The following is a 24513-nucleotide window of genomic DNA, read 5'->3' as shown; positions in this document are numbered from 1 at the left end:
GTTTGGACCATATGTATGCTTTTTCGCCCTTTTTTCTTCATCTCTTTCCATCAACTTTTGGGTGGATGAGTACACTTTTGTCTTTGATTAATGGAGACTGGAAACTACTCGTGTCATCATGCTGGATTAATACACCGTTTGTTGAAGTCAAAAGAACAGCATTAATTAGACGTAACAGTTTCCTGAAGGTAAATTTTTGTGGTGGAAGGATATCGAGAATGACATACTGAAATACCCGCCACCTATACCTTTTTCAACTAAATCATTCACGTAAAAGGTTCTGCCTCTTTCACCATCAGAAAAATGGTCATCAATTGAGTCCTCGTCCGATACAATTGAAAGAGGTTCTGAGCTTGCTCAATAAATACTTCAACTATCAAAAGCATTTGCTGCACGCCGGATGGTGTATTAGGTGTAAATTTCACGATTAGAGTCTGCATTATTTCAAGGGAAACTTTTGTCGAGACCCTTATGGATAACATACATTCTAGAGATCAAGGACGTAGCAAATTATGCCTTTTGTCTAATATTGCCATTTGAGTTATTAAGTTTTGCTCTTACTGGGATTGATTGAACTTTATTCTTCCTATCATCTCAGGTTGTATGATTTTGTCATGACTAAACCAGAATTGGAAAACATTCTGCGCCTGTTACTTAACAGTAGAAGTATTTCTTCTCTGGATTATAGATACATACGGACGCATGCTGGTTTTGACATAGGTTTGTTTAAAAAACATTGTACAACCCTGCAAGTGTCTGATGCTATCCCAGAGTTCATTAGTTCAAGGAAGCGAAGCCAATTAATGGTCCAAGGAAAATGAAAAATGTTTTCAAGGAGTAATTATACTTCCCGAGAGAGAGAGAGAGACAGAGAGAGAGTGTGTGTGTAAAGGCAATCCTGTATTGCCACGATAGGAGATCGTCGATGAGTAGACCTGCAAACGAGTCGAGCCGAGTTGAATTTTAGCCTAATCGAGTCGAGTCTCGACTTAATTTTATTGAATTCGAACTCGAACTCGACGAGCTGGCAATTTAAAGCTTGAGCTCGAGCTCGACTTGGCTCGAGCTCGAAAAAAATAAAAAATAAAAATTTAATTTTTAATAAATAAAAAAATAATATTTTTTTTAATAAATAATAAAATATTAAGGATATATATGTAATTTTATACTTAAAATAAAAAAAATATATATACTTAAAATAAAAAAAATAAAAAAATATATTAAGCTCGATTTCGACTCGAACCAGCTCGAACAATTTGATTTATTTGCAATCCTAGATGAGACAATGGCCACCGCTTCTAGGATTACCATTTTGCGATGATTGCCTATGCAGCTAGCGCCCGTAACTATCTTCTTCCGGAAGGCTGGAAGTCAAGGTTACGAATATCTGGGCAATATTACACGGCTCGACGGCTAATCCTATCGGTTTAATAGCTATGTCCATTGCTTCCCTCAACCAACTTGTTATCCATTTTAATCGTTAAGAAATAAATTTCAACCGTGTGAAAACAGGCAATCATTAACTGATGACGTGTGCAATCATTAACTGCTTCATAAACATTAATATTTTTCTAATCTTTCTCATACTTGCTAATTTCATGATGGACTGCATTTTTCACTTCCTCTCTTCATCTGAATTCAAATTGGTGCTAATTTCTTATACTTGATTACTTCTGCAAGGGGGAAGAGGGGGTGGTGGGGAAAGGGGGGGAAATAGGAGGAGGAGGAGGAGAAAGAAAATAATTAAAAAAATAGAGGGGAGGGTGAGCTGGCAGCCGGTGGTAGGAAGATCCGTGGAGGTGTGGAAGAGGAAGAAGAAGAGGGGAAAGAAAGGACCAAACCGAAAAAAAAAGGAAAGAAGAAAGAAAAAGAAAAGGGAAAAATAATAAATTAGTTTTTCAAACACTCAAATACACAAATTCTACTCCCAAAAAACACGCCAAAGTTTAATAGAAACATCCAAATAAACACACCATCCACGAAGCCTCAGAATAACCGTACACCTCAGGATTACAGTAGAGGGAATTTTAACTATCCATCCAAGACAGCAACGTTCCGTATCAAAAGATCACATTCAAAAAGGATTAATTACACTTTGATATTCACACGACTTACAGAAAAGCTGGAGAGCAAACAAAAGCAACCTACCTACGGTTAGTCAAGAGCAGAGCAGGGGAGAATTACAAAAACAAAAAATTTGAAATATTACATCCTGCTCAGGGCTAATAATAATACTTAAAACACGAGAAGAGCCAGGGGAACCCGAGGAGGGAAAGAAAAACATCAAAGGAGTGCGACGGGAAGAAATGGCAGCCTATACAAGATTAGCAGACAAAAGTCGACACAAGTTGCTTTCTTGTTTTCCTTTCACCCAAATTCAGTGGTTCCCCAGAGGAATTTGCCAAACAGCTAGTGCTTCTTAGATGATTTTGATTTTGATTTTGATTTAGAAGTTGAAGTTGAATCTAGATAAGGTTGCTTAGACTTAACAGTCTTACCTTTGGTGGTGAATCCATCATCATCAGAATCACAATCACTTTCATCTCCAAATTTTCTTTTGGCTTTCTTCTCGGCCTTTCCGCAGAGAACAATCTTCCTTTCATCTATAGGCTTCTCAATTTCATGCTTCTCCTTTGGTCTCCAAATAAAGAGAGACCTGTGTAACGTACAGTTAACACTCAAACCATCACACGAAAATATCCAGTGCTTCAAACAAGGTTAGGACTCCAGAAACCTATAAATGTAAATTACATAATAATCTCTTTTGCACTATACCACTCAAAATATTTGACTGAAAACTAATATATCTGAAACAGAATGAAATGGAAAAAAATGACTAAACAAATTTGTCAAATCCACAAAAGCTACATCTCAAAACAAGATCAAGACATGGTGGAGATACTACTCAAAAACTTTTTGACCATAACAATAAACGAATGATCAGCCAAGAAGGATCGATGACAAAAATCAAGCATCAAGTATTAAGTAGACGAGTAGATGTGAGCGCTCAATACAATAATTGTATTTTCACTTCCAATACGGGACAAACTCATCAAACATCCTAATTATGAGGCATAAAAATCATAGACTGGAATTTTAAATGACAATCAGAAGCAATCTATTATCCACATAAAGACGAGCCTTAACATAGATTGCAGAAGGAAGCACACAGATACAAACAAACCTTGCAAACCATTAACTGACACAAGTGAGGACATAATAGGATCCAAACCTTGAACTACCAGATGCCAAAATATCATCGCGTGGATGCAACTTGTTCACAGGACTGATAGTTGTAATGTTTGGATCCATGATCTCTGCAACTAACTGCCCTGTGCTGATGTCTATAAAATCAATAGGATGCAGAGCAGCTCCATTATAGTTTTCACTTATGTAACGTCCAATAACAACAAGAGACTCCGATTGGTCCTGTGCGAGTGTCTAACGTTAAAAACCTTTGCCATTTACTTCTAAGCAGTCATTTCTACACGTACAAATAAATGCTGTAAAGCTATGACCATTGTAGCTAACCTTTGGATCCCATTCAGCCCGAAAAGCTGTCAGATGTCGATTAAAATCATGACTATGCACAATCTCTCGACTTGGAGAATCAAGGCTTCCAAAGATGGAATCCCACACACGAATCCGGTTATCCTGTGATGTAGTGAGTATTTTACTACCAGTAAGTGGTGAAAAATATGCTGAGTTAACAACTCGTTTGTGTGGTAGATCAACAAGAGAGGATCCAGTCTCCAACTGCCGCATATCCCATATACGAGCCTGAAATGAGAAATATTTAGCAACAATGAACATGACCATTCACACAGAAGCCTGCTGCAATCATAAGCTTCACATATCATAAAAGATATTATCCATCTCCTATTCCAGTTTATTCATGTCAAATATACCTGTTTTTCTTAACAGCAACAGAGTGAAGATAGTGGTTTAAGCCAAAGCAATAAGTAAAATGTCACCAAAAGAAACATAACATGAATAAAATGGTAAAGAACCTTACAAAGTGATCATTCCCACAACTTAAGAGAAGATCTGGTTGAAGGGGATTACAGTGCAGACCAACAACTTTGCTTCCTTTCTTATGAATGAGAATAGGCTTCCCTGTCACATTGTTGGAGCGCATATCAACCCTGAAATTTTCAATTACAGATAAATAATCGCGGGCAAGGCAGTATCTTATAAGCAGACTAACATATAGATGAACAGAGATCTGCACATGAGAATACAATCTTTGTAGAAGAAACAGCTTGAAGAAATTTAGTAAGAAATGAAAGTAAGCATAACTGTCCTCCCTTCTTTGTTCTTGAAACTTTTCCCATTCCCTCATTTTTACTCACAACCAATTAAGTTGGGATTTCATTTATTGTTGACATGTTAGAACAACTATTTTTGGATATCTTGACCAAATAATTTCTGACTCACTTAGAAAATCGGAAGGAGAGAAAATTTGCAGAACCTTAAGATTGAGGGGATCTATGAAGAAGTGGGAGGAAGGAAGAAATCCACAACTAACCAGTAACACATTGATATCTCCAAATTCTGAAAATAACACTTGGAAAGCTAGACAACTAGGGCTAAGAAGCACCAAAAATTAAGGATACATTCATTCGAAACCATGGTGTTGATAGACTCAGTAAGCTTCCTACCCTGCTTAGTAGAACATGATCACATAATTCCTAATACACACTTTTTTCCAAGACTTAAAAGCGCACATAGTAGCGAGGGGCTTTTTTTGGGCTTTTCTCCGTCCATAAAGAGCTTTGAGCTGATGGCTCACAAGAGCTGTCAAAGGGAACAAATGGTGTAGACTATAGATCGAATATTAAAGCAAGACTTTTAGTAACAATTCATTACATTTATTAACCACATGCCTCGAATTTGCACAACTGAGCAAATAAAAAACTTCTTCTCACTCACACCTATGCAAAAATTCATTATCAAATGCTTCAAAAGATATGGTAGCCAGAGATTAATTTGTAACCACAATAGATAACAGAACTTATACATACGTATACAGACAGCCAAAGTTATCTGCAACAAGTACGACTCCTTTGTCCAAATTTATGTCCAGCCCATAAAGCATCCTCCAAGTGCTTGGACCCTAAAACACATCCATCAAAATCATACTCAGGAAACCCAAGAAAGAAAGATTGATATACATAACTAGCCACATTTTAGCAAATGCACCAGCAATGGATGCTCAAACTAGTGTTTTTCCCATCCCTAAAAATGGAGTAACATCATTTCACAGAACAGCAGCTCTCTCAATAAGGAGCACCTTGAGGATGATGCACTGTGTTCAAATCAAGTGAATAAGAATAATAATAACCGGCATATAAGTCATCTTAACTCTTTAAGTGTAACTAGTCAACTCAACATAAATTTTATCTCAAGCTTACAGTTGGCGAAATGCTTAAGCAAATTGAAGTTCTTAGTTATTTATTATACAACTACAGTGAAAAGTTTAAACCTGATACTGAGCAACAACAATAACAAGAACAACAAGGACAAGATAGAAAAGAAGTAAAAACGAAAAGTGGAATTAGGAAACTACTCCAGGTCAAAACTTGCACAAAACAAATAAAATGTGTTATTTCCAGTTATAAACCAATGTAGTACCTGCCAGCCATTAGGATTAAGGTTCATCAATGATAATGATATTCCAGTCTCCAAATCTACGCAACAAGCTGTCCCATCAGAAGAACCAGTATATACTGTTCCATCATTTCTTGGATTTAACCTACATATGTATCGTAATCAATCAATCCTTCCTATCACATTGTGAAATTTCACCATAAACCGTGTGTTTTAACAGGTGACACACGTACAAGGAAAAAAATTTATAAGAACTGGTAAAAGCAATGCTCACTTCATGTTGTTCAGTATACAACCATGTATGTCACTGTAGACAGTCTTCTCATATACCTTGCAAAAATCCCAAACTCCAAGTTGTCCTTTCTAAGCAAGATGAGAGGCACAATTCACTGATCACTAACTCATCCATAGAACAATAACAGTCAACAAACAGCAAAGAAAAGTATCAGAATGAACCCACACCTTATCACCAGATAGGAGAATGTTATCATTTGTAGGATGGAACTCCAAGCATGTTACTCGTCTACTATGGTATCTTATAACCGCACAGTTTACTTGATCTGGAATGACAAATTCTGGTTTCATCTAATGCCAAAACCATGAAAAAAGAAAATGAATAAACTTATATCCTTTTTTTTTTGGGAGAACACATTTAACTAAGGCTCGGCCAACATACCTACCCACACAAAAATATTTTTTATAATTCAAAATCCAAAATCAACATGTTTTAAGCATCGAAGAAAAACACAAATATGAAATCATCCAAAAGTAAATGCTAAATTCTACTATATCACAGCTAGAACAACTTTATTGAACATAGCGCTGAGAAGAAACTATCAAAACAGAAGTTGTTGCATCATAAGCAAAGGTATACTAATATAACAACATTTTATCATGGAGGCAGGCATCCGAAACAAAATTAAGGGCAAATTATGGCAAAATCAAGACACGGACTTGTTGAGCTATAAACCTATGTCCAGTGTACAAGTGATGCTTTCAAGCAAAGAATGCTCACTTTAGGAATATGAGGCCTAAGCTGGCGCTGGAACACATAATCCAATGACCTATGGGTGTTTCTCCGAGGTGCTGGGACAACCCCGTACTCAGTAGCCACTCTGTGAGGGCAAGTCATCGTGGTGTGCCCTTGAATGGCCAAAAATCATCGCAACCAAAAAAAAAAAAAATAGTTATGAGTTATTAGTGAAGTAACACCTTAGAAATTTACACTTCTAAAGCAGTCTGAAGCAGAAAGAAGAAAACTATACCAGGCATTTTACAAAGAAAACACGGCTTCATTGGACAATCGATGTAAGTAGCGCCTTTAAAGCCTGCTTCATGACCTGTTCTCTTGCACACCTAATAAAAGTGCGCATAGAAACTCTTACTCAGCAATTCCCAGCGTACAACGACGAAAGGAAAGTTAAAATTTAGACTTCTAACAAAAATCATGAAATAAAAAGAAAAAGAAAGGTACGAGCATGAAGGAGCTTGCTTACCTTGCAGACTTTTTTGAGACTAATAGTAATAGGCGTTTTTTTCTTGGTCACTGATTTCTCTTGCTCTTCTTCTCCTTCTTCCTCATCAGCCTTCGGTTCAGTTACTTCCTCTTCTCCTACGACGTCGTCTTCTTCATCGATTTCGTCCTCGTCAGACGAACTTTCTTCGGAGTCGGTGTCTCGCTCGATCACGACTTTCGGGAACGACGTTCTCCGGGTTTGTGGGGGCATTGTGGGGAAGTAAGCAAGAGCGAAACAGGGAACAGAGAGAATGTTGGGTTTCGGAAAGCACGGAATTCGAAGCGGTGGTTCGCTTGTGCAGAGTGAACTGTGCAGACGGCAAAAGTTCAATTAATTTACGCCCAGTGAAAGAAGTCTTAACGGACGACCTTTGCACACTACAGGGCGGGGACGCTTGGATATGAATTGACGATTGTATCCTAATGATTCTTCGGTACGGACGTCAGGAGTCCGGGATTTTCTCGACATTGTAATGTCAAGAAGGGCGGGAGATTACGTGGCCCGTTGTTAGCCCCACCTTTGGCCTTGTAGCCACGTGTTTCTCACGTGCCTCTCCGTAAGAATATGCTCTTTTTTTTTATTTTTGGGTTTTTTTTAAAAAAGAATTACCACAATGGTCCATACAATTTTGATAAATCATATTATTGTGTCTATCAGCTATAAATAAGATGTACTAGCTTGAGTTTTTTTATTTTTTTTAGCAGGGGAGGAGGCAAGAGGATCTGAACCTAGTTACTCTAATTTCGGAAGCCTAGCAGCTTGAGTTAATATGCACAATTAATGCAAATTAAAACAAGTAAACAACTAACAAATTGTTGTTTGGAGTGCAATTTTTTGAGAGGTTTTGTAGAAAATTTTACAGTAATTTTCAAAGAAATTATAATCTATATTAGGTAAAAAAAGTGATTAAAGAATATGATAAAGCATATTCTCATGGAAATCCAAAAAAAAATTTCTACAAAGAATGGAATCCAAACAAGGATCTATTTGGAAAGTGTATTTTTTAAGTGTTAATATAAAATTTTACTATTTGAATCGTGTATTTGATTGAGGGTTTAAGAAAAATAAAATAAAAAAAGACTTTTTTTTATTTTCTTTAACTTTTCTTTTTCTTCCTTTCTTTCCTCTCTTCTTCGTTTGCTCACACAATAGCAGTAGTCGAAGTTTCCTGTGGCAACAATGCCACCACTGGCCACTGGTGGTTGGTTGCCGGCCGCTGCCTCTTCTATTGAGCAAAGTTTCACCCTCCACTCCATTTTTCACATGGAGTCCGTTTCCAGTATTAGTTTTCACAAGAAAACAAATAAAAATTGATCAACATCAAAAGCACAGCTAGTGTTAGGTTTTTTTTTTTTTCTCTTTCCTTCTCCTCCTCCCTCTTCTCTCTTCTCCCTCAATTCTTTCCCCTTCTCGTGATCCCCACCTCCCTGTCCCAATTTGAACAAGGAAGAGGAAAAGAGAGAATAGAGGAGAGGAAGGAAAACGATGGAGGTGAAAAAAAAACAAAGAAAAAAAAGGCGGCTACAATGTGGGACGGCAGTGGTGGAAGGTTAAGGTGAAATGATGGTGGTAGGAAAAAAAAAGGTGTGTGTTTTATGATATTTTGATATTTGTATTTTAAAAAATATAGGGTATTTTTAGATGTTGCTATAGACAAAATTATTTAAAAAAACTTTTATTATAAAAACTAGGCAAAAAAACTAGGGTCCCAAATGGCGTCATTTGAAGAAGACGTGCGATAGATTTGTGCGGCAATTGCCAATTTCCATTCCCAAAAGTCTAGAGTACCGTGCTGATTTCTTAATCCATTCGAACTGAATTCAACAATGCATGTTAACCTACTCAAAAAGCGTGTTAAAAACAGTTGTTTTATGACATTAAAGCGTGATTTAATTGCAAATCGAGTCACGGCCGTGCCAGAAGTTCAATTATGGTCTGGACTCTGGACCAACTACAGCTACTTAGCAAACCCAGTGACTTGTCTTTTGATCAATGAAAATGATGTAAATAATGTCGTGGAACCCATTAATTTCAAATCAAATACAATTAATGACGCGCTTGTTTGTCCAATTAGTAATAAGAATCTGATCAGTGACTAAATATTGGACTTGTCAGGTGGTTGGCTTAAATGTAATGAAATTTCTGGTGGGTCATTGGCTTTCATTTGGAATTTCTGATCAGTCCCGCTCCTAGTCCGTGTGAAATCCAGCTTAAGAAGTTCCGTTACAAACTGGCCCACTAGAAACCGGCTATGGACTGATCTGCTGGTATCTTCGTTGAAATGCTCACGTGTTCCTGCACTTGATGAAGACGGGATGACGATGAAGGAAATGTTTGTGTTAGATTGACGAAACGGTATCGCTTGTATAAAAAGATGTTGTGTTGGAACTGTTGAGGAGGCAGCCTACGTGACGTCACCCAATCTAATAAGAAAATCTGCCATGGAACGGAAGCAAACCATCCAGGGACCCATAGCAAGCACTCATTGCTGAAGAAGTGGATAATGCTTCCGTTTCTTTTTTTTTTGGTAAAATAAAGGTTTTGATGGATCCGGCTCCGATTATTATCACGAATTATTGGTGAGACATTCTTCCATATTGTTCGCTAATATATTTTTAATATTAATAGCAAGATTCGAATACATGATTTTTTGTGGTAACAAAATTAGTCCATCTTTGCTAACCGAGCGGACTCGTGTTGGCGAAAAATGCTTCCATGATAATCAGCTGTGGCCGCCATTTTTATGATTATGAAAACCAGGGACTGAGGCTCCGGGCTTCTCTTCTCCTCTTCCACCGTCCGACTTCCCTTCCAGCAGTCAGCCCAACTCTATAACGCCACGTCATAAATTATTAAAACTAAGTTGACAATATTACCCTCTAACATAGGGTTGTCGTCCTCCCATTGGCGAGCGGCAACAATAAAAAACACATCAAAGTCAGGAGATTGCAATCCATTTGGCCACCTACGTCGATGTGACATCAACAGACAGGAGGATAAGAGCACTTACCAAGCAAAACCGAAGGATAAGGTCGTCATTAACTGAGAATTTAGCAGGCACGAAAGTCACAGACACTAGAAACAAAACCCCGCCTTTTTAAATATTTTCCTAATCAGGGGATAGTGTAGTGATACTTTAGCGGTTTACAAAAACGCGGGTGCAGTAGGCTGCGCCAAAACAGCTGGGGAAACGGATGATGATATTTTCCTAAGGTTTATCTTTATATATTCTGGGGTTTTTTGGCTGGGAATTTTTACGGGAGTAGAATTTAACGGAGATGGGGAAGTCATTTAAGGATTCTCTTAAAGCTCTTGAAGCAGATATTCAGCTCGCAAATACTCTGTAATTCAACTTCCTTCTCTGTCTCTCTCTCTCTTTTTCCCGACTGTCTTTTTTCAGCTATTATTTCTTATTTGTCGGTGTTTTTCCCCATTTGCTTTTTGGTAATTATGGGAGAACAGAAGCGGTTACATAAAATCAGAACCTGTTTAAATTCGATGATTGTTGCCCAACTATGGGTGCATGGTTTCTTGCGAGTTTTTTTGAGTGATTTTGGTATTTATGGTTTTATTTTGAGTGAAATTACATGGGATTATTATTGATGACCAAGAATTTTGCTAAGTCAACTGTTTTTTGCATTTATGCTTTGGGAAGCTAGCCAAATTTTTTAAAGGGTAGTTGGAATTTTTAATACACTATGCATGTCAGAGTCTTCCAGGGATTGTAAAATTTCATTTGTCTTTGATGAATAGATTATTTATTTTGGTTTGACACTTAGCAATCAACCATTGATTATGAAATGGAGTATCTAGTCCAAGGATGGTTTGAGTAATGAAGCCCTGCATTTCTTGTAGCTTGGTTGAAGAACTTGTTTTCACTATTTAGATCACTTGTTTGACGCCCAAATGCGTGCTCCATTGCAACTTACATGGAATATCATGTTTAACCTGCAACTATGAAAAAGGGTACAAAATTGTTGATTCGTCCTAAGCAACAATTGGCAAGCTGGCGATTTTATAGACTGAAACAGGGTCGTTATGAGACCAAAACAAGAAGGAATTCAATCTTGTGCTTTGTCAGTTTATGTGCTTTCTGTCATTATTGAATTAATGATACCCCGTGGTACTTAGACATCGAATTGTAAATCTACTACTGATGGAGGTTGTTGTCGTTACAGTGCAATTTTTGTCTATATCTTTTGCTACAAGGATGCAATTTTTTACTCAAATTCATTCTGGCAGAGTTCCGTAAATTTCTATCATGTCTTCCTGTCCAGGGCTTTGAGTTATCCAAGGGAAATTGATGGAGCATGCCTTCAAATGCGGCTCTCTTATGCTCCAGCTGCACATATCTTCCTTTTTCTTGTTCAGTGGTTTGATTGTCAGCTTGCTGGCGCTCTTGGCTTGCTTCGAATTCTCGTATCTATGGTAAGTCCCTGTTTATTGTACCTTCATATTGTAGCCTTGCTGTTCTACCTGTACCTTGTATCTGGTGCATGCTAATCGTCCTCCAGCCATGTTTCCTTGAGTAACAATTGTCTTTGAACACCAAAGTGACTACATTGTTACTTTTCTTGTGGGTTCTGACAAAATGATGGGCTTGTGCAGGCATATGCAGATGGCAGACCTGCTATGTCTAGTTATGAAAGGAAAGCAAGCATCAGAGAATTTTATGGTGAGTGATAGCTCAAAGGATTATTGTTATTTGATATTCCTTAAGTGGGGACTATTCTTTAGATACTATAAGGTGTATGCTTCTTTGCCGTAAAAACAGGTATAATTTTTCCTTCTTTATTGCAACTTCAAAGAGGGATTACAGATTTGGAAGACAACAAACAGAAAAAGATATGTTCACTTAAGTACTCAAGAAGGGATGAAATGGATCGTGGAAAAATATCTGAAATTGATCTAGAAAGAGAAAAGGAATGTGGAATTTGCATGGAAATCAATGGCAAGGTTGTGTTGCCTTATTGCGGCCACTCTTTGTGCCTAAGGTGTTATCGTGATTGGTAAGTCTGATTCTTTTCTTCTGATTCTGTTCTTGGAACTTGGCAAAATTTAGCATTACCTTTCTTGGCTTCCTGGTAAATTGAAGTCCACTAGCCTTTTTCCCTCGGAGCTTTAGAATTCTGTGCTGCAAATGATTTCAATGTCATTCAGCAACTGCTTTATTTTCCCCCCTTTTTGGGCTGCTTTATTTGATACCCTGCTATTGAGTGCCCCATTCCTGCCCCTTCTGCTTGTTTTCCACGGGGTGCCTTGGCATTTCATTGCAGATGTAAGACGCTTGCTGGTGCAGGGTCTACTGAATCAGGGAGGTCCATCTACGAAATGTGCAATTATACATTTTTCCATTTAGAAGCTTAAAATTCTAGACAACTGTGGAAGGTTTTTCTGTCCAATCCAGTTATATTAGGGCCTTATGCATCTTTTTAAATTGCAGGAGATTGATTGCTGATAATCTGCTCTCTGTTTCTTTTTCTTTTTCTTTTTTTTTTTCTTTTTGGTAGGAGTTGATAATCTACTTTGGTTGAGAACTATATAAAAATTTTCATTGGAAAAGTTGCTTGGCTCTTGACTTGATTTTCATATTTTTCTCAGGCGTCGCCGATCTCAGTCCTGTCCCTTTTGCCGGACCACTCTCAAACGAGTGAATTCAAGTGACATCTGGATCTGCACTGATAGCAGTGAAATTGTTGATTTATCTGTGATTCTGGAAGAGAATTTGCAGAGGCTGTTTATGTTCATTGAAAAGTTGCCCCTTCTTCTTCCAGATTCATTGTTAAACCAACACAATTTCGCTATTAGGTGACTCGGTTTCATTTTCTGTACATCAAATCGTTGTTCTATAAAGTTCAATCCATTTACCTTGGAGAGAGTTTCGGACCTTCTGCTTTTGCTTTGACTAGCTTCTGGCCTTTTCTTATTTAACCCGTAAGGGTTAGAAAGAGATATGGTGGTATATCATTTCCGAAAGAAAAATGATTTTCTTTTGAGGAACGGTAAAAAGCACGAAGGATGTAAATTGGTTTTCTTTAGGCTATGATGATGCGATAGTAACTGTTGGGTGAGATGCAAATGCTGATGATTGACGAACTAATTGTGCTGGAAGAAGTTCCAGAACTTTTTGTGCAGATTTCATTCTGGTTTCTTAACTTAAGGACGAATCCATTGAAAAGAGCATCATAGGAGGATCAGATAGTTTAGAGATTAGTATTGTATATGTTCTCGATATTTCTTGAAAATTTGTGTTTTATTGAAAAATCTGCCCCCAATTGTTTTACACCTGATTAAAAGCACAATGACGTGAGTTTAGTTGGATACTTGGATTTACCTAAAAAAGTACCTCAGTCAAGAACACTTCTTTGTGTTTGGAGACAGACTTTTTGTTAAAGCTTACTATTTTAGGAACAAATTTTGGTTTTCGTCAAATTAAAAGTTTGTATTGGCAATTTCAGTTTTTCTATTCTTGTTCACAATTGATTCGTTGCTTTTTTAAGGTATTCCTGGACTATACTTCACAGGGTGCTTGAAAACTTCTAGATTTCTTGTGTCTCATGCCCGTCTCTCGCACTGGAAATTCAGACCAACCAAGTATAGTGGTTCTGACCAACCCCTTCTATATATTTTTTTCCTTGTTTGGGCGTGAAAGTAAGTGTGATCATGTGCATATGGCATGGCGGTCCCCTCTTCAAATTAAAAATAGAAAAAGCCAAGAATAATTTGGGCTAGTCATATCATGCTGCCACGTACAAAATCTTCTCATTCTTTCATTTTCCTTTGCCCGTCATGCGTTGCCAGCTCAGTCCACAAACTTTATATGAATTTAGATCAAGGGATTTGAATATTCACTTTTTTGACTTTCCTGATCTACATTTTTATATCCAGACTTTTCTGAAAATATTTTGTTAGCGGGTGCATAGTCACTTATCTGAAAATATTTTGTTAGCGGGTGCATAGTCACTTATCTAAATCAATCGTGATTCATCGGATTTTTTTTTTGACCTCTTTAGGTCCTCCTCCCCTTAGTGTAGAATAGGAGTAGTTATAGTATAGAACCGTCTGAATCTCTTTAGATCCTCCATCCTCCTAGTGTAGGTAATGTGGTAGTAGTTCTAGTATAGAAGGATTAGTGGTGATTCATCGGATTTTTCTTGACTTCTTTAGGTACTTCTCCCTTTAGTATAGAGTAGAAATAGTTATAGATAAAATCATTTGAATCTCTTTAGGTCCCCCTCTCCCTAACGTAGAGTAGGAATAATTCTAGCATAGAAGGATTTTCCTTGACCTATTTAGGTCCCCTTCCTCTAGTGCAGTGTAGGAATAGTTTAGTTATATTGTATACGTAAACTTGAATCAATAGACAATTAATTGATTTGAAATCAACAAAAGGTATCGCTTAGAAAAGCATTAAAAGGTTTGGAGCAATAAAATCTTGAAACGTTGATATTCATACAATTGATCATCATCCAACTAACCCAAGACTCACAAGACAAGAAGAAGAAGAAGAACAATTTATATTCGTCATTTTGCAGCCGCCCGCATTCAGCGTAAAATCGAGGTCCTGTTTCCTTCTTGTTGGAGAGCATTGTAGGCATATCCTCCATGGCTGGAGATGTCCAGACCAGCAACCTCCTCTTCCACAGATATCCTTAAGATTTTCAGCTTGTGCAGCGTATAGAACATGGGCCCCATTGTGATACTAACCCAGCCAAAAATGACTAGCAGTTCAATGACTTGGGCTCCCACCAGGCCCCAGCCACCGCCCAGCAGCAGTCCATAAGGTCGCGAGACACTGCTGTCGCCTGAGTTGTATGCTTGAATAATGAATTCCTCTTTGGCAAACAAACCTGTAAAAATCAGCCCCCAAGCCCCACAACCTCCATGGAGTTGGGTTGCCTCCAGTGGATCATCAAATCCAAGTTTCAAACACAAAATATTAAGTCCAATCAAGACCCAAGCTGCGACGAATCCGCAAACTATTGCAGCCCATGGCTCGACAACAGAGCAGCCAGATGTAATGGCAACAAAGCCACCAAGCACTCCATTGCAAACATCCAGTGCATCCCAGTGGCCTACCAGTATCCGCCGGCCGAACAGGGTGACAATTCCGGCAGTGGATCCAGCCAGCGTGGTCGTAACGGCAGTCCGACTGACCCCGGTCCAGTTACCCTGATCAGAAGTATTTGGGTAAGCCACGAGTATTTTATCAAAAGAACCTGGATTGAACCCAAACCATCCAAACCACAACAAGAATGTGCCCAGGACCACCAAAGTTGAATTGTGGCCTCTCATTGCCACGGGCTTACCAAAAGCATCAAACCGACCCACTCTCGGGCCCTCTATCAATGAACCCCAAAGCCCAGCAACTCCTCCTACCAAATGCACAACACCGCTCCCGGCAAAATCAATGGCGCCAGAACCAAACAGCAAGGAACCGGAGGAGCTGGGACTGAGCCAGCCGCTGGATGACCAAATCCAACGAGCAACGATTGGGTAAACAAAGCCAGTAAGGAAGAAAGAGAAAATGAGGTAAGCAGAGAACTGAGTTCTCTCGGCAATGGAGCCACTGGTTATCCCAGCCACGGCTATGGCAAAAGCCCATTGGTAAAGAAAGAAGCTATAGCTGTAAGAGCCCGAAGGAATGCCTTTAAGGGCAAAGAATTCAGTGCCTATGAAGGGGTTTGAATTGGATCCATCCCCGAAGGCGAAGGCAAAGCCGAAGAGATAGTAAGAAATGCTGCCCACAACTGCATCGACCACGTTTGTAAGCATGATGTTCATGGCATTCTTGGCTCGGACTGAACCAGCGCATAGCATGGCAAAGCCAAGCTGCATGACGAAGACCAAGTAGGATGAAAAGAGAAGATAAATGGTGTTTATTGAGTATGTAACACTCTCTTCCCAAGACACCTCCATCGCTCTGCGCTCAGTGCGTCTGTTGTGTGTGTGCGCGTGTGCGATAGGGCGAGAGATGGTTGGTGTTCAAAGAAATGAAGAAGGGTAGCTATTTATGCAGTTTGCGAATGTCATATCCATAATACAGTTGAATGGTAGCGGAGGAAAAGACGTGTGCTGTAGGTAGTACCCTTTAATTTCAGGACTGGTGTCAGTTTCGTTCTTTAGCTTCCAAATTCAATACCTTGAGTCCTTCAGGTCATCGACGAGTCCCAAGCTACTATTATCTAGTAGTAGGTATTTCATTCTCGATCCCTATAAATTTCCAATCCCAGATCTTAGAAGTACTAATTGTGTTAAAAATTGAGCTTCATGCCTGTATTGATTGTTCTAACTGCAACTTTGACCCAATTGGTTTATTTATTTATTTTTTTGGTAGGAAAGACTTGCATAAAATAAAAAGGAAAGGTTACAAAAGGAAAGGTTCCCTTCTCCAAATTGGTTTATTTGACAGAAAGCTTTTGTTCTTCATAAAGATTCAGAACGATGAAGCTTCATGCCTTCATCTTTTCTCGTGCTTCCATGTAAATCATTTGATAAAAAAAAACCATGCTGGCGGCCCCACTAGGTTGTATTGATTGTTGACGTCTCACGTATTTTGCTTCAATGATTTTGGTTGGTATGGATAACGAGAAACTCAGCCAAGAAAAGAAAGTACTATTACATAGTGATCGTACTTTTGTGAATGGACTTTTCAAACCTTCCAAGACGGAAGAGATCGGCTAAGTTGACTTGTATGATAGATATCTCATAACTACCTGTTAGCGTATTAGTGTCTCTATATGTTAACTAATCTAAGGAATGAGATTGGATTTTTCTTACCAAAGAATTTGATAGCCACCCAACTCCCTCACCTTCAACAAATTATGACGAATTTTTTGGATAAGAAGAAGGATTATTGAAAGTGGAATGATTTGTTTCAGCAACTATTTGCACTACTCGTTCAATTGCAAGTCCTGAGATTCCTATACGTCTCCTATATATTGCAATATTAAACGGCGCGATTTGCTTAATAGGGTGAATTTGCCGTGCGTGACGAATTCCGAATGTAATACTTAATATATACATATGATACATCAATTTAAATATGCATAGACAGCACAGGGCCAATTAGAAAGTTTCCAGGTAACGAGCGTCTTCAGCGGCAGTTCTGGTGGTGAGGGACGGCTTCATGATGACAATGGCCGATTCATTTGCGCCAGCTCTCAGAGCAGCCCTTCCAGCTTCCAGGAACCTCTCAACTGCATCCTCGGCGTACCTATTTGCTTCACCAACGGTCATGCCTTTTCCAATATCCGGGTATGCGTTCAGTACATGATCTCCATTGAGCTGTGATGCAAGCTGGATCAACTCGAGTTGAAATTCAGAGAGTTCAACATCTTCCCTTGGACCCCGTGGCCTCAAACTCTGCATTACCTCTGGGAGTTTCTCTGAACAGCCATCAAAATTTTCCACAAGAAATTAGATATTTCCAATCCTTTAAAGCCATAACGTCATCATCATCATATTCACTAACAAACCAGTAATTCAGTTGAACAATGAAATTCCTACAAGACTTGTCACCTTTTCAATTGTTATCTAAAATCAAGCAAGAATGCAGACACTCTCTCTATTATTCATTATCTGTTTTGTTCTAGGGGCGGCAGAAAGGATATTGTAGAGGAGGTTAGAACAGACACTACTGAAGCCATAACCTCAAGACTCAAGGTCACTCCTTTCAGGTCTGACAACGATTGCGTTCGTGCCATTTGGAGAGAAGGGTATGGTATCAGGTATAAGGTCCATTTGAGTTTGACTTCAAAGTTCCAATTAATTGGGAGCATGGATCTATCGATCTATGCAACCCATGACATAAACTACGTCATCTGCATGTCAAATCACCTCTCTGCATTTCTCCAGTTTAAACCCAATCATACATCTATTAATGTGCCTGCATTTGCTCCCAGATTTGTCAACGGCAAGTATTGTCTAACTTAAGCCAATAATTGCAATAATCTCAGGCATAGTTCATGATCATCCAAAAGTATAAATTAAAATATAGAACAAAACAAGCAAACCTGGACAATCATCACGTGGAGTCTCACGGAGCTTGAAGGCATTTTCAAAAGTTCCAGCCCATGCATCCCTTTTAGTCAAGAAGTTTGATTTTAGGTTGAAAAGTTTCTTTACAGTAGCAGGAATAGATGAGTGTTCGAACTGTGAATGTGGAGTTGGACCGTTGGGCTCGTGTATTACTGCACCATAACAAATGAGGTCAGGTTAAAAGTGAGCTCCACATGAAAACTGTCAGCATCAACCTTGATGCTCAGCAGAAGACCAATCAGACTCCTAAACTAGATGTAGTATATAATAAAAGGGTTGAGGATGCATATTCTCAATGATTACTCAAGGTTCTCTTCGTTGACATAAAGGGAACTCCAGAGACTATACTTGAGGGCAGATTAACAAATCCAACAGAAGTAACCAAGAATTTGGACAACACATTGTGCTAGGGTCTACAGACAAAAGAAACGAGCCACACAGCCCTCATCCCCCCCCCCCCCCCCAACAACACACACACAGAGACACAAAAACCAAAAGAAGGAAAAGAAAAAAGTGGGTTCAAAGGGAACAGGGGAAGGGCGAGGTATAGTTAACATATGTGTTGCAGGATTTCAAATGAGTCAAGCCACTCACAAACACTTGCCCTTTGTACAGAGGTAAACTCAAAGTTTATTTGGTCATGTATGATATTCAATCAAACTTGCATACGTTTCTTATAACAATAAATAAATGATTATCCATGTCACTAGAAGCTGTTTATTCATGTTTAGGTTCTTGGTAGTTTTATAGAACCCCCGTCACCCTTTAAGAAGATTCTAAATCCAGTATGATGCCAAAAAACTTAAAATTTGGGCTTCTTAGATTTTCAAGCACAGCAACACTCTTTTCGTACCAAGAGCCTCATAACATTCAATTTAAGTAATGACAACTGAAATTCAACTTAAAACAGAACTCCACGCACGCATTAGCTTTAACTACGTTGCAAATGCCAGTGAGTTGGCTTCTGCAGGTAAGTTTATAAAAGGATCACTAATTCCAAAGAGTTTTGGTAATAATTATCGGCTGATATTGAGCATTATTTCCTGCAAGAATTATCAATTACAGCTCACACACCAGACCTGCACACCTCAAATTATAGAATTTCACACCAAACATATGCACGTCAACTGATATCTCACGAAAGCTAACCAAATCCAACAATCATACAAAGAGCAAGAGTGCAAGACAAGCAATGCAATTCAATGCAGAAAGAAGGAAAACAAACTAACCAGCTCCCTTATCAATCCAGGGCGAGATCAACAGTGTAGGCACGCGAACACCCAATCGATCAAACGCAAAATAATAGGGGTCCGGCCCAATAATCCCATCAGGATTAGGCACCCCTTCAACAGGGGTGGGCACATGATCATAAAACCCGCCATGCTCATCATAAGTAATCAACAATGCCATTTCTTTCCACTGAGGACTAGCCCTCAAGGTCTCGTATACCTCCTTAACAAATTTCTGCCCCACTGCCACGTCATGCGACGGATGATCATCGTTAGCCGGCACTAGGTTAACATCAAAGTATCTCTGCTCAATCACCACGTAATTCGGAAGCTTCCCTAATCTGGCGTGCCACTTAAACTTTAATCCGTAATAATGAAACTTAAATATATGTTTGAGCTTTCTCAAGCTCTTGAAGAAGAGTGTAGCTGGGATGTTCTGGTAATAAATCCCAAACGTGAGGTCATTTTCGTCCAACGAATCAAAAATTGTTTTTTGTGGAAACCCATGAATTAAATCCTTCCTTACGTTACTCGATGCTCCGTGGGAGGTGGCTGAGTGAACGTAGAACCGATTCGGCTGAGTTGACGCGGGCACCGACGCAAACCAGCGGTCCAACACCGCGAACTCGTTTGCTAACTCGGCATAAACCGGCACGAGCTCCGGTTTAAACCCGCTCATGACGGTTCGCGACATCCCCTCAACGCCCATGCTCTCAGCTTGCTGAACGAACCCGTTCATGGGTGCCGGGTTGGCCGACGAATCGTTGCACCCGAATATTTGTTCCCGGATGGCTTGAATGGAGTGACCGGGGTCAGAATCGACAAAAACGGCGTTGTCGGTGACGTAATACTTAGCAGAAGTGGGGTCGGAGGCGTTGAGGTGGTTGAACTCGGAGCCAGTGAGGCCATCAATATCGGGGCGGGCCTTCTTCAGCCAACCCAAAACGTGGTCGAAGGAGCGGTTCTCCATGACCAAAATGACGACGGTCTTAATGGGTCCATCAATCTTGTGTTGCTTTTTTTTGAAAGGAAAGGAGAGTGAAGGAGAAGGGATTAAGACCAGATACAGCAAGAAGAAGATGGTTAATTGGGCAAACAATGTTCGCTGAACCATATTTACCCGGCGATCAGCAGATTGCCGGTTGGACCGACGCTCGGACAAAGCAGAAGACAGCCCGGGGGGTGGTTGCAGTAGTTGTTGTGGGGGACGGCGGATGGAGGAAAAGGAAGAAAAGGGGATGAAAGGATACTAGATTGAGGGGTTAGGACTTTATTATAGTAGTTGTGGCAGTAGTAAATACAGTGTCGTGGAAGACATGGCTATCTCTCCTCCATTGAATGTGAATCTTGAGGAGGTATAGGTATATGCTTGATGAAGGTGGTTTTCGACGGCGTCAATGTCTTTGGAAGTCGTCAGTCTTTTTTATTTTAGCATGGGAAGTTTGATAGAGATTGCGGGAAAATAATTGTTTTGTCATCCAATCTAACTGCAAATCGTACATCCTCTTGTCAGATGTCATTTATATCTGTCCTCTTTTTTTTTTTTTTTCCTTTTTCTTCTTTTGAGAAGAAGAGACCTCGTTTAAATCTACTACTAACACTTCATAATTTTGTTTACAAGATGGATTTTATTTGTGGATCTACAAAATACATCTAATTGTACTCTGTGTATGACACGAATGTTTCTTGGGACATTCTGCTATAAAATTATTTCTTATTAATATTCGGATGAAAAAAATTCAGATGAAAAATCGAAGTGATGGACTAAAAGATAATCCACTTTTTTTTTTATTTTGGGATTTCCAGTCTTTGTATTTATAATCGAAGTTACAGACTAAAAGTTAATTCACTTTCTTGATTTTAGGGATTCATATTTGTATTTATAAATGACATAAGTGACGAAAATAAACTAAAGAATAACCAACCTTCTCACAATTCTTATTTTTATATCTATAAGCAACATATGACAAAGAAGTGATGAAAACAATCTAAAAAATACTAACCAATCTCCTTGAAATTCTCATCTTTGCATTTATAAAGTGACATAACAACTGAAATAACAGAAACAAATGCCTCCTTGATTTTAACTGAAATAACAGGAACAAATGCCTCCTTGATTTTAGTGATTTTTATATTTGTATTTGTAGTTTAATTTAGCTTTAGGGATTCCCATGATAGATAAGAATTTTCATATTTGTATAGGCATCTATCGTTTACTAACGTGGTTATTCATCATTGCAGCTTTTCGGTGGACTCCGTTCGGATGGTGCGTTCTCGCCTGCCTAAAAGGGTTTTTTTCGATCTATACCAATAAATGGGGGCTTCCCATACCATTCTTCATTATGTTTTCTTGTCTGTCTATACCACTAAATGGGGGCTTTTCTCTGCTAATTGTGGGTTTAGAAGTCCTAATCAGTAATCACTTAACATCTTCATCCTGTTTTCTTTTCCCTTACTGAGGTGAGGAGGAATACCTGAGCCTCGTTTGCTTTAATCCTCTGTCTCATCTCCTTCACTCTGCTTAAGAATATGCTTTGGTGTACCTCTCACTTACAATTAAAAAGAAAGGAAAACAAAAGGTAACTAATCTTGTTCTCAAGTCATGTCAAATCAATTCATTTGACATTTTCTCGTAATCCACTCGGTTAAACATTAAAAACTCATTCAAGTTCTCATTATAATTTACTTATTATGCGGTAAAACCCGTTACCTAAGAAAATCGCACGACTGTTAAGAAACGGTGCTCTTATACGCAATTGCTGCTTTTGTTAGTACGTTGATTAATTTTCTAAAACATAATTATTATCAAACTATTGAAACTGATGGAAATTTTGGCATTGAATGCGTATCGTGATAACCGCACCTAAGAGTTGACCTTGTCAAGGGGCCCACTAATAGGCGTTTCCTTCAAAGGCTAGAAAATACTCTATATAAGAATGGTCTATGTCGGCAGTGGCGTTCCGCCTCTGCAAACCATCATGAAAATGACACACACAATCAATCAGTGGCATCAACAGGGTATATCTTAGGGATAATTTCAGAAACCTCCCCTGAGGTTTCTGACACTTTCACTGACATCCCCTGAGGTTCTCAAAATTTCACTTACCTCCCTTGCTTTTGATTTTGTGGTAACAATCCAGTCCAAATCAGATTAAAATATTATTTTCATGTGTGAGAAGGTATTTTTATTCCATAGCTACCCTTTGCAGAAGTTGTATTAGTAGAAGATTCAAAGAAGAATAAATGATTTGGACTAATTAGTAAAGTTGAGGGGGGGTAAGTGCAATACAAAAAATTGCATGCACCAGATGTGCCATGCAACAGTTATTTGGCAGATTTTGCAACGGCTAGCTGCAAATTGCAACGGCCAGAAGGTTTGCTGTTTCAGTAGCAATAGCATATAAAGCAAAGCAACTTAACTACCTCTGAGGTTTCAAGCTATTAACATTCTTTGCTACTAATTTGGAATGATAACAAGTGCATTTGCTGTGCTACAATTAGAGCTCTGAGTAAAAAGTTTTAGCTGCAACCATGGCCTCTTCAAGCCATAGGGGAGAATCATGGAATTCACCTACATCTTTCTCCATTAAAAACAGGTTTTGCCGCTGTAATCGCAAAGCAACCGTAATGATATCAGAGAGTGAAAGGAATCCAGACAAGTTGTATTTCTATTGAGAAATTTCCAACTTTGTGATGAATTTTAAAAAAATTCTACAAAAGGGGTGATTTTGGGTTTAATTTCCGTCAGGGGGGTCTTCGCATTTGTGAATTTCACAAATGCGAGCTTACAAGAGCTCGCATTCGTGGAATGCGAGCTCTGGTTATTGAGCTCGCATTCCACGAATGCGAGCTCTTCTCAATTTTTTTTTTTCCTTTTTTAAGAGCTAGGGAATTATTTCTAGGAAGCAAATGCGAGCTCTTATCTTTTTTATTTTGGTATTTTTTGAGAGGTAGGGAATTATTTGCAGAAAGCTTCTAATTTTTGTTTTAAAAAATGTTGCAAATATTTAAAATTTTGCAAATAGCTCGCATTTGTTAAATTTGACCTGCAAAAATTGTATTTAACTTTTTTGTTAGATTTCGCATTTATAAGTATGACTTGTAGAAAATTAGATTCAAATTTAGATGTATTAGGGTTTTAAAAATATTATATAAGTGATAAAAATTTTATAAATTGTAAAAATAAAATCAAACTGCTTGGATAATTAAATGTTATATTTGCATAAGAAATAATACAATAATCATAATAATGATAATACAATAATATTGGTGTAATAAAACTGCCATTAATTTAAATATTTACTTATAATGCCCAAAGAGCCTAATTACCAATTTTTTCTTCTCGCGCTCAAATATAACATTAACCCGCATGCGAGCTAACCTTGAAATAGAAAAAACACAGAATCCCGCTTGCGGGTTTCAGGAGTATTCAGATATTCTCATATGCACCTATGCAAATCGAACCAACCGGATATCTTATCCGTATCCCATTTTTTTAAATAAAAATCTTATAAATTTGAAAAATAAAATCAAATTTAGATGTATTAGGGTTTTAAAAATATTATATAAGTGATAAAAATTTTATAAATTGTAAAAATAAAATCAAATTTAAATAATTAAATGTTATATTTGCATAAGAAATAATACAATAATCATAATAATGATAATACAATAATATTGGTGTAATAAAACTGCCATTAATTTAAATATTTACTTATAATGCCCAAAGAGCCTAATTACCAATTTTTTCTTCTCGCGCTCAAATATAACATTAACCCGCATGCGAGCTAACCTTGAAATAGAAAAAACACATAATCCCGCTTGCGGGTTTCAACGTTATTCTGCGCTTCGTGTGTTTGCTTTTGTTTTACTTTTGTCTTTTTTTTCGAAATGGAGGGTTGGCGGTGGAGCTTAGTACGAGAGCTCACTGAACTCTAATAGGTTTCTAATTAGGTTTCTAATAAAGACTTCGTTCGATATGTGATATTTCAGCCGAACTTCGAATCCATGGCACTTATTACGCGCTTAAGCCACCTGTCCACATTAGCAATCAAATGGCTTGATATCAAGAATTCCACAAAGGTAAATTACCTAATAACCTTGCAAAATAGGCTATC

The 24513-nt window shown here is 38.3% G+C and overlaps 4 protein-coding genes across 5 annotated transcripts; 1 reads left to right on the top strand and 3 right to left on the bottom strand.

The window, feature by feature from the left end:
• Positions 1-2053: 2053 nt before the first annotated feature.
• On the bottom strand, positions 2054-7485 carry LOC113711070 (protein DAMAGED DNA-BINDING 2-like). Of its 2 annotated transcripts, XM_072060825.1 has the most exons (11): positions 7107-7485; positions 6876-6966; positions 6626-6753; positions 6073-6195; positions 5885-5973; positions 5635-5755; positions 5025-5116; positions 4016-4145; positions 3532-3780; positions 3233-3429; positions 2054-2656 (listed from the first exon to the last, which is right to left on the bottom strand). In XM_072060825.1, exons 1-11 carry the CDS (start codon positions 7335-7337, stop codon positions 2410-2412), a joined length of 1698 nt encoding a protein of 565 aa, XP_071916926.1. In that variant the 5' UTR covers positions 7338-7485; the 3' UTR covers positions 2054-2409. The 2 variants fall into 2 exon arrangements, with proteins under 2 accessions (XP_071916926.1, XP_071916932.1); XM_072060831.1 differs by lacking the exon at positions 6073-6195.
• A 2670-nt stretch (positions 7486-10155) lies between these two features.
• LOC113711061 (E3 ubiquitin-protein ligase AIRP2-like) lies at positions 10156-13198 on the top strand. Its single transcript, XM_027234203.2, has 5 exons — positions 10156-10470; positions 11405-11555; positions 11736-11802; positions 11902-12136; positions 12729-13198. Exons 1-5 carry the CDS (start codon positions 10406-10408, stop codon positions 12937-12939), a joined length of 729 nt encoding a protein of 242 aa, XP_027090004.1. The 5' UTR covers positions 10156-10405; the 3' UTR covers positions 12940-13198.
• A 1347-nt stretch (positions 13199-14545) lies between these two features.
• LOC113711053 (ammonium transporter 1 member 3) lies at positions 14546-16171 on the bottom strand. The gene has a single exon (XM_027234196.2). The coding sequence runs from the start codon at positions 16044-16046 to the stop codon at positions 14673-14675; it is 1374 nt and encodes a 457-aa protein (XP_027089997.1). The 5' UTR covers positions 16047-16171; the 3' UTR covers positions 14546-14672.
• Positions 16172-17089: 918 nt separating this feature from the next.
• Positions 17090-20792, bottom strand: LOC113711045 (non-specific phospholipase C1-like). Its single transcript, XM_027234184.2, has 3 exons — positions 19397-20792; positions 18143-18319; positions 17090-17515 (listed from the first exon to the last, which is right to left on the bottom strand). The coding sequence occupies exons 1-3, from the start codon at positions 20508-20510 to the stop codon at positions 17196-17198; spliced, it is 1611 nt and encodes a 536-aa protein (XP_027089985.1). The 5' UTR covers positions 20511-20792; the 3' UTR covers positions 17090-17195.
• Between the last annotated feature and the right edge of the window lie 3721 nt (positions 20793-24513).

The sequence above is a fragment of the Coffea arabica genome, chromosome 1e (assembly GCF_036785885.1).
Source record: "Coffea arabica cultivar ET-39 chromosome 1e, Coffea Arabica ET-39 HiFi, whole genome shotgun sequence".
Classification (NCBI taxonomy): Eukaryota; Viridiplantae; Streptophyta; class Magnoliopsida; order Gentianales; family Rubiaceae; genus Coffea; species Coffea arabica.
This window is presented reverse-complemented; position numbering and strand designations above follow the sequence as displayed.

Bases quoted from the DNA above. Each gene is read 5' to 3' on its own strand.
- LOC113711070 (XM_072060825.1), bottom strand. From the start codon at position 7,337: ATGCCCCCACAAACCCGGAGAACGTCGTTCCCGAAAGTCGTGATCGAG. The intron at 6,754-6,875 runs GTATAGTTTTCT...TGGCCATTCAAG, and splicing joins TTTTCTTTGTAAAATGCCTG to GGCACACCACGATGACTTGC. The intron at 5,756-5,884 runs GTGAGCATTGCT...ATACATATGTAG, and splicing joins TGTATACTGAACAACATGAA to GTTAAATCCAAGAAATGATG.
- LOC113711061 (XM_027234203.2), top strand. From the start codon at position 10,406: ATGGGGAAGTCATTTAAGGATTCTCTTAAAGCTCTTGAAGCAGATATT. The intron at 10,471-11,404 runs GTAATTCAACTT...CTTCCTGTCCAG, and splicing joins ATTCAGCTCGCAAATACTCT to GGCTTTGAGTTATCCAAGGG. The intron at 12,137-12,728 runs GTAAGTCTGATT...TATTTTTCTCAG, and splicing joins CTAAGGTGTTATCGTGATTG to GCGTCGCCGATCTCAGTCCT.
- LOC113711053 (XM_027234196.2), bottom strand. From the start codon at position 16,046: ATGGAGGTGTCTTGGGAAGAGAGTGTTACATACTCAATAAACACCATT.
- LOC113711045 (XM_027234184.2), bottom strand. From the start codon at position 20,510: ATGGTTCAGCGAACATTGTTTGCCCAATTAACCATCTTCTTCTTGCTG. The intron at 18,320-19,396 runs GTTAGTTTGTTT...GTTATGGTGCAG, and splicing joins CTGGATTGATAAGGGAGCTG to TAATACACGAGCCCAACGGT. The intron at 17,516-18,142 runs GTTTGCTTGTTT...ATGGCTGTTCAG, and splicing joins TCCACGTGATGATTGTCCAG to AGAAACTCCCAGAGGTAATG.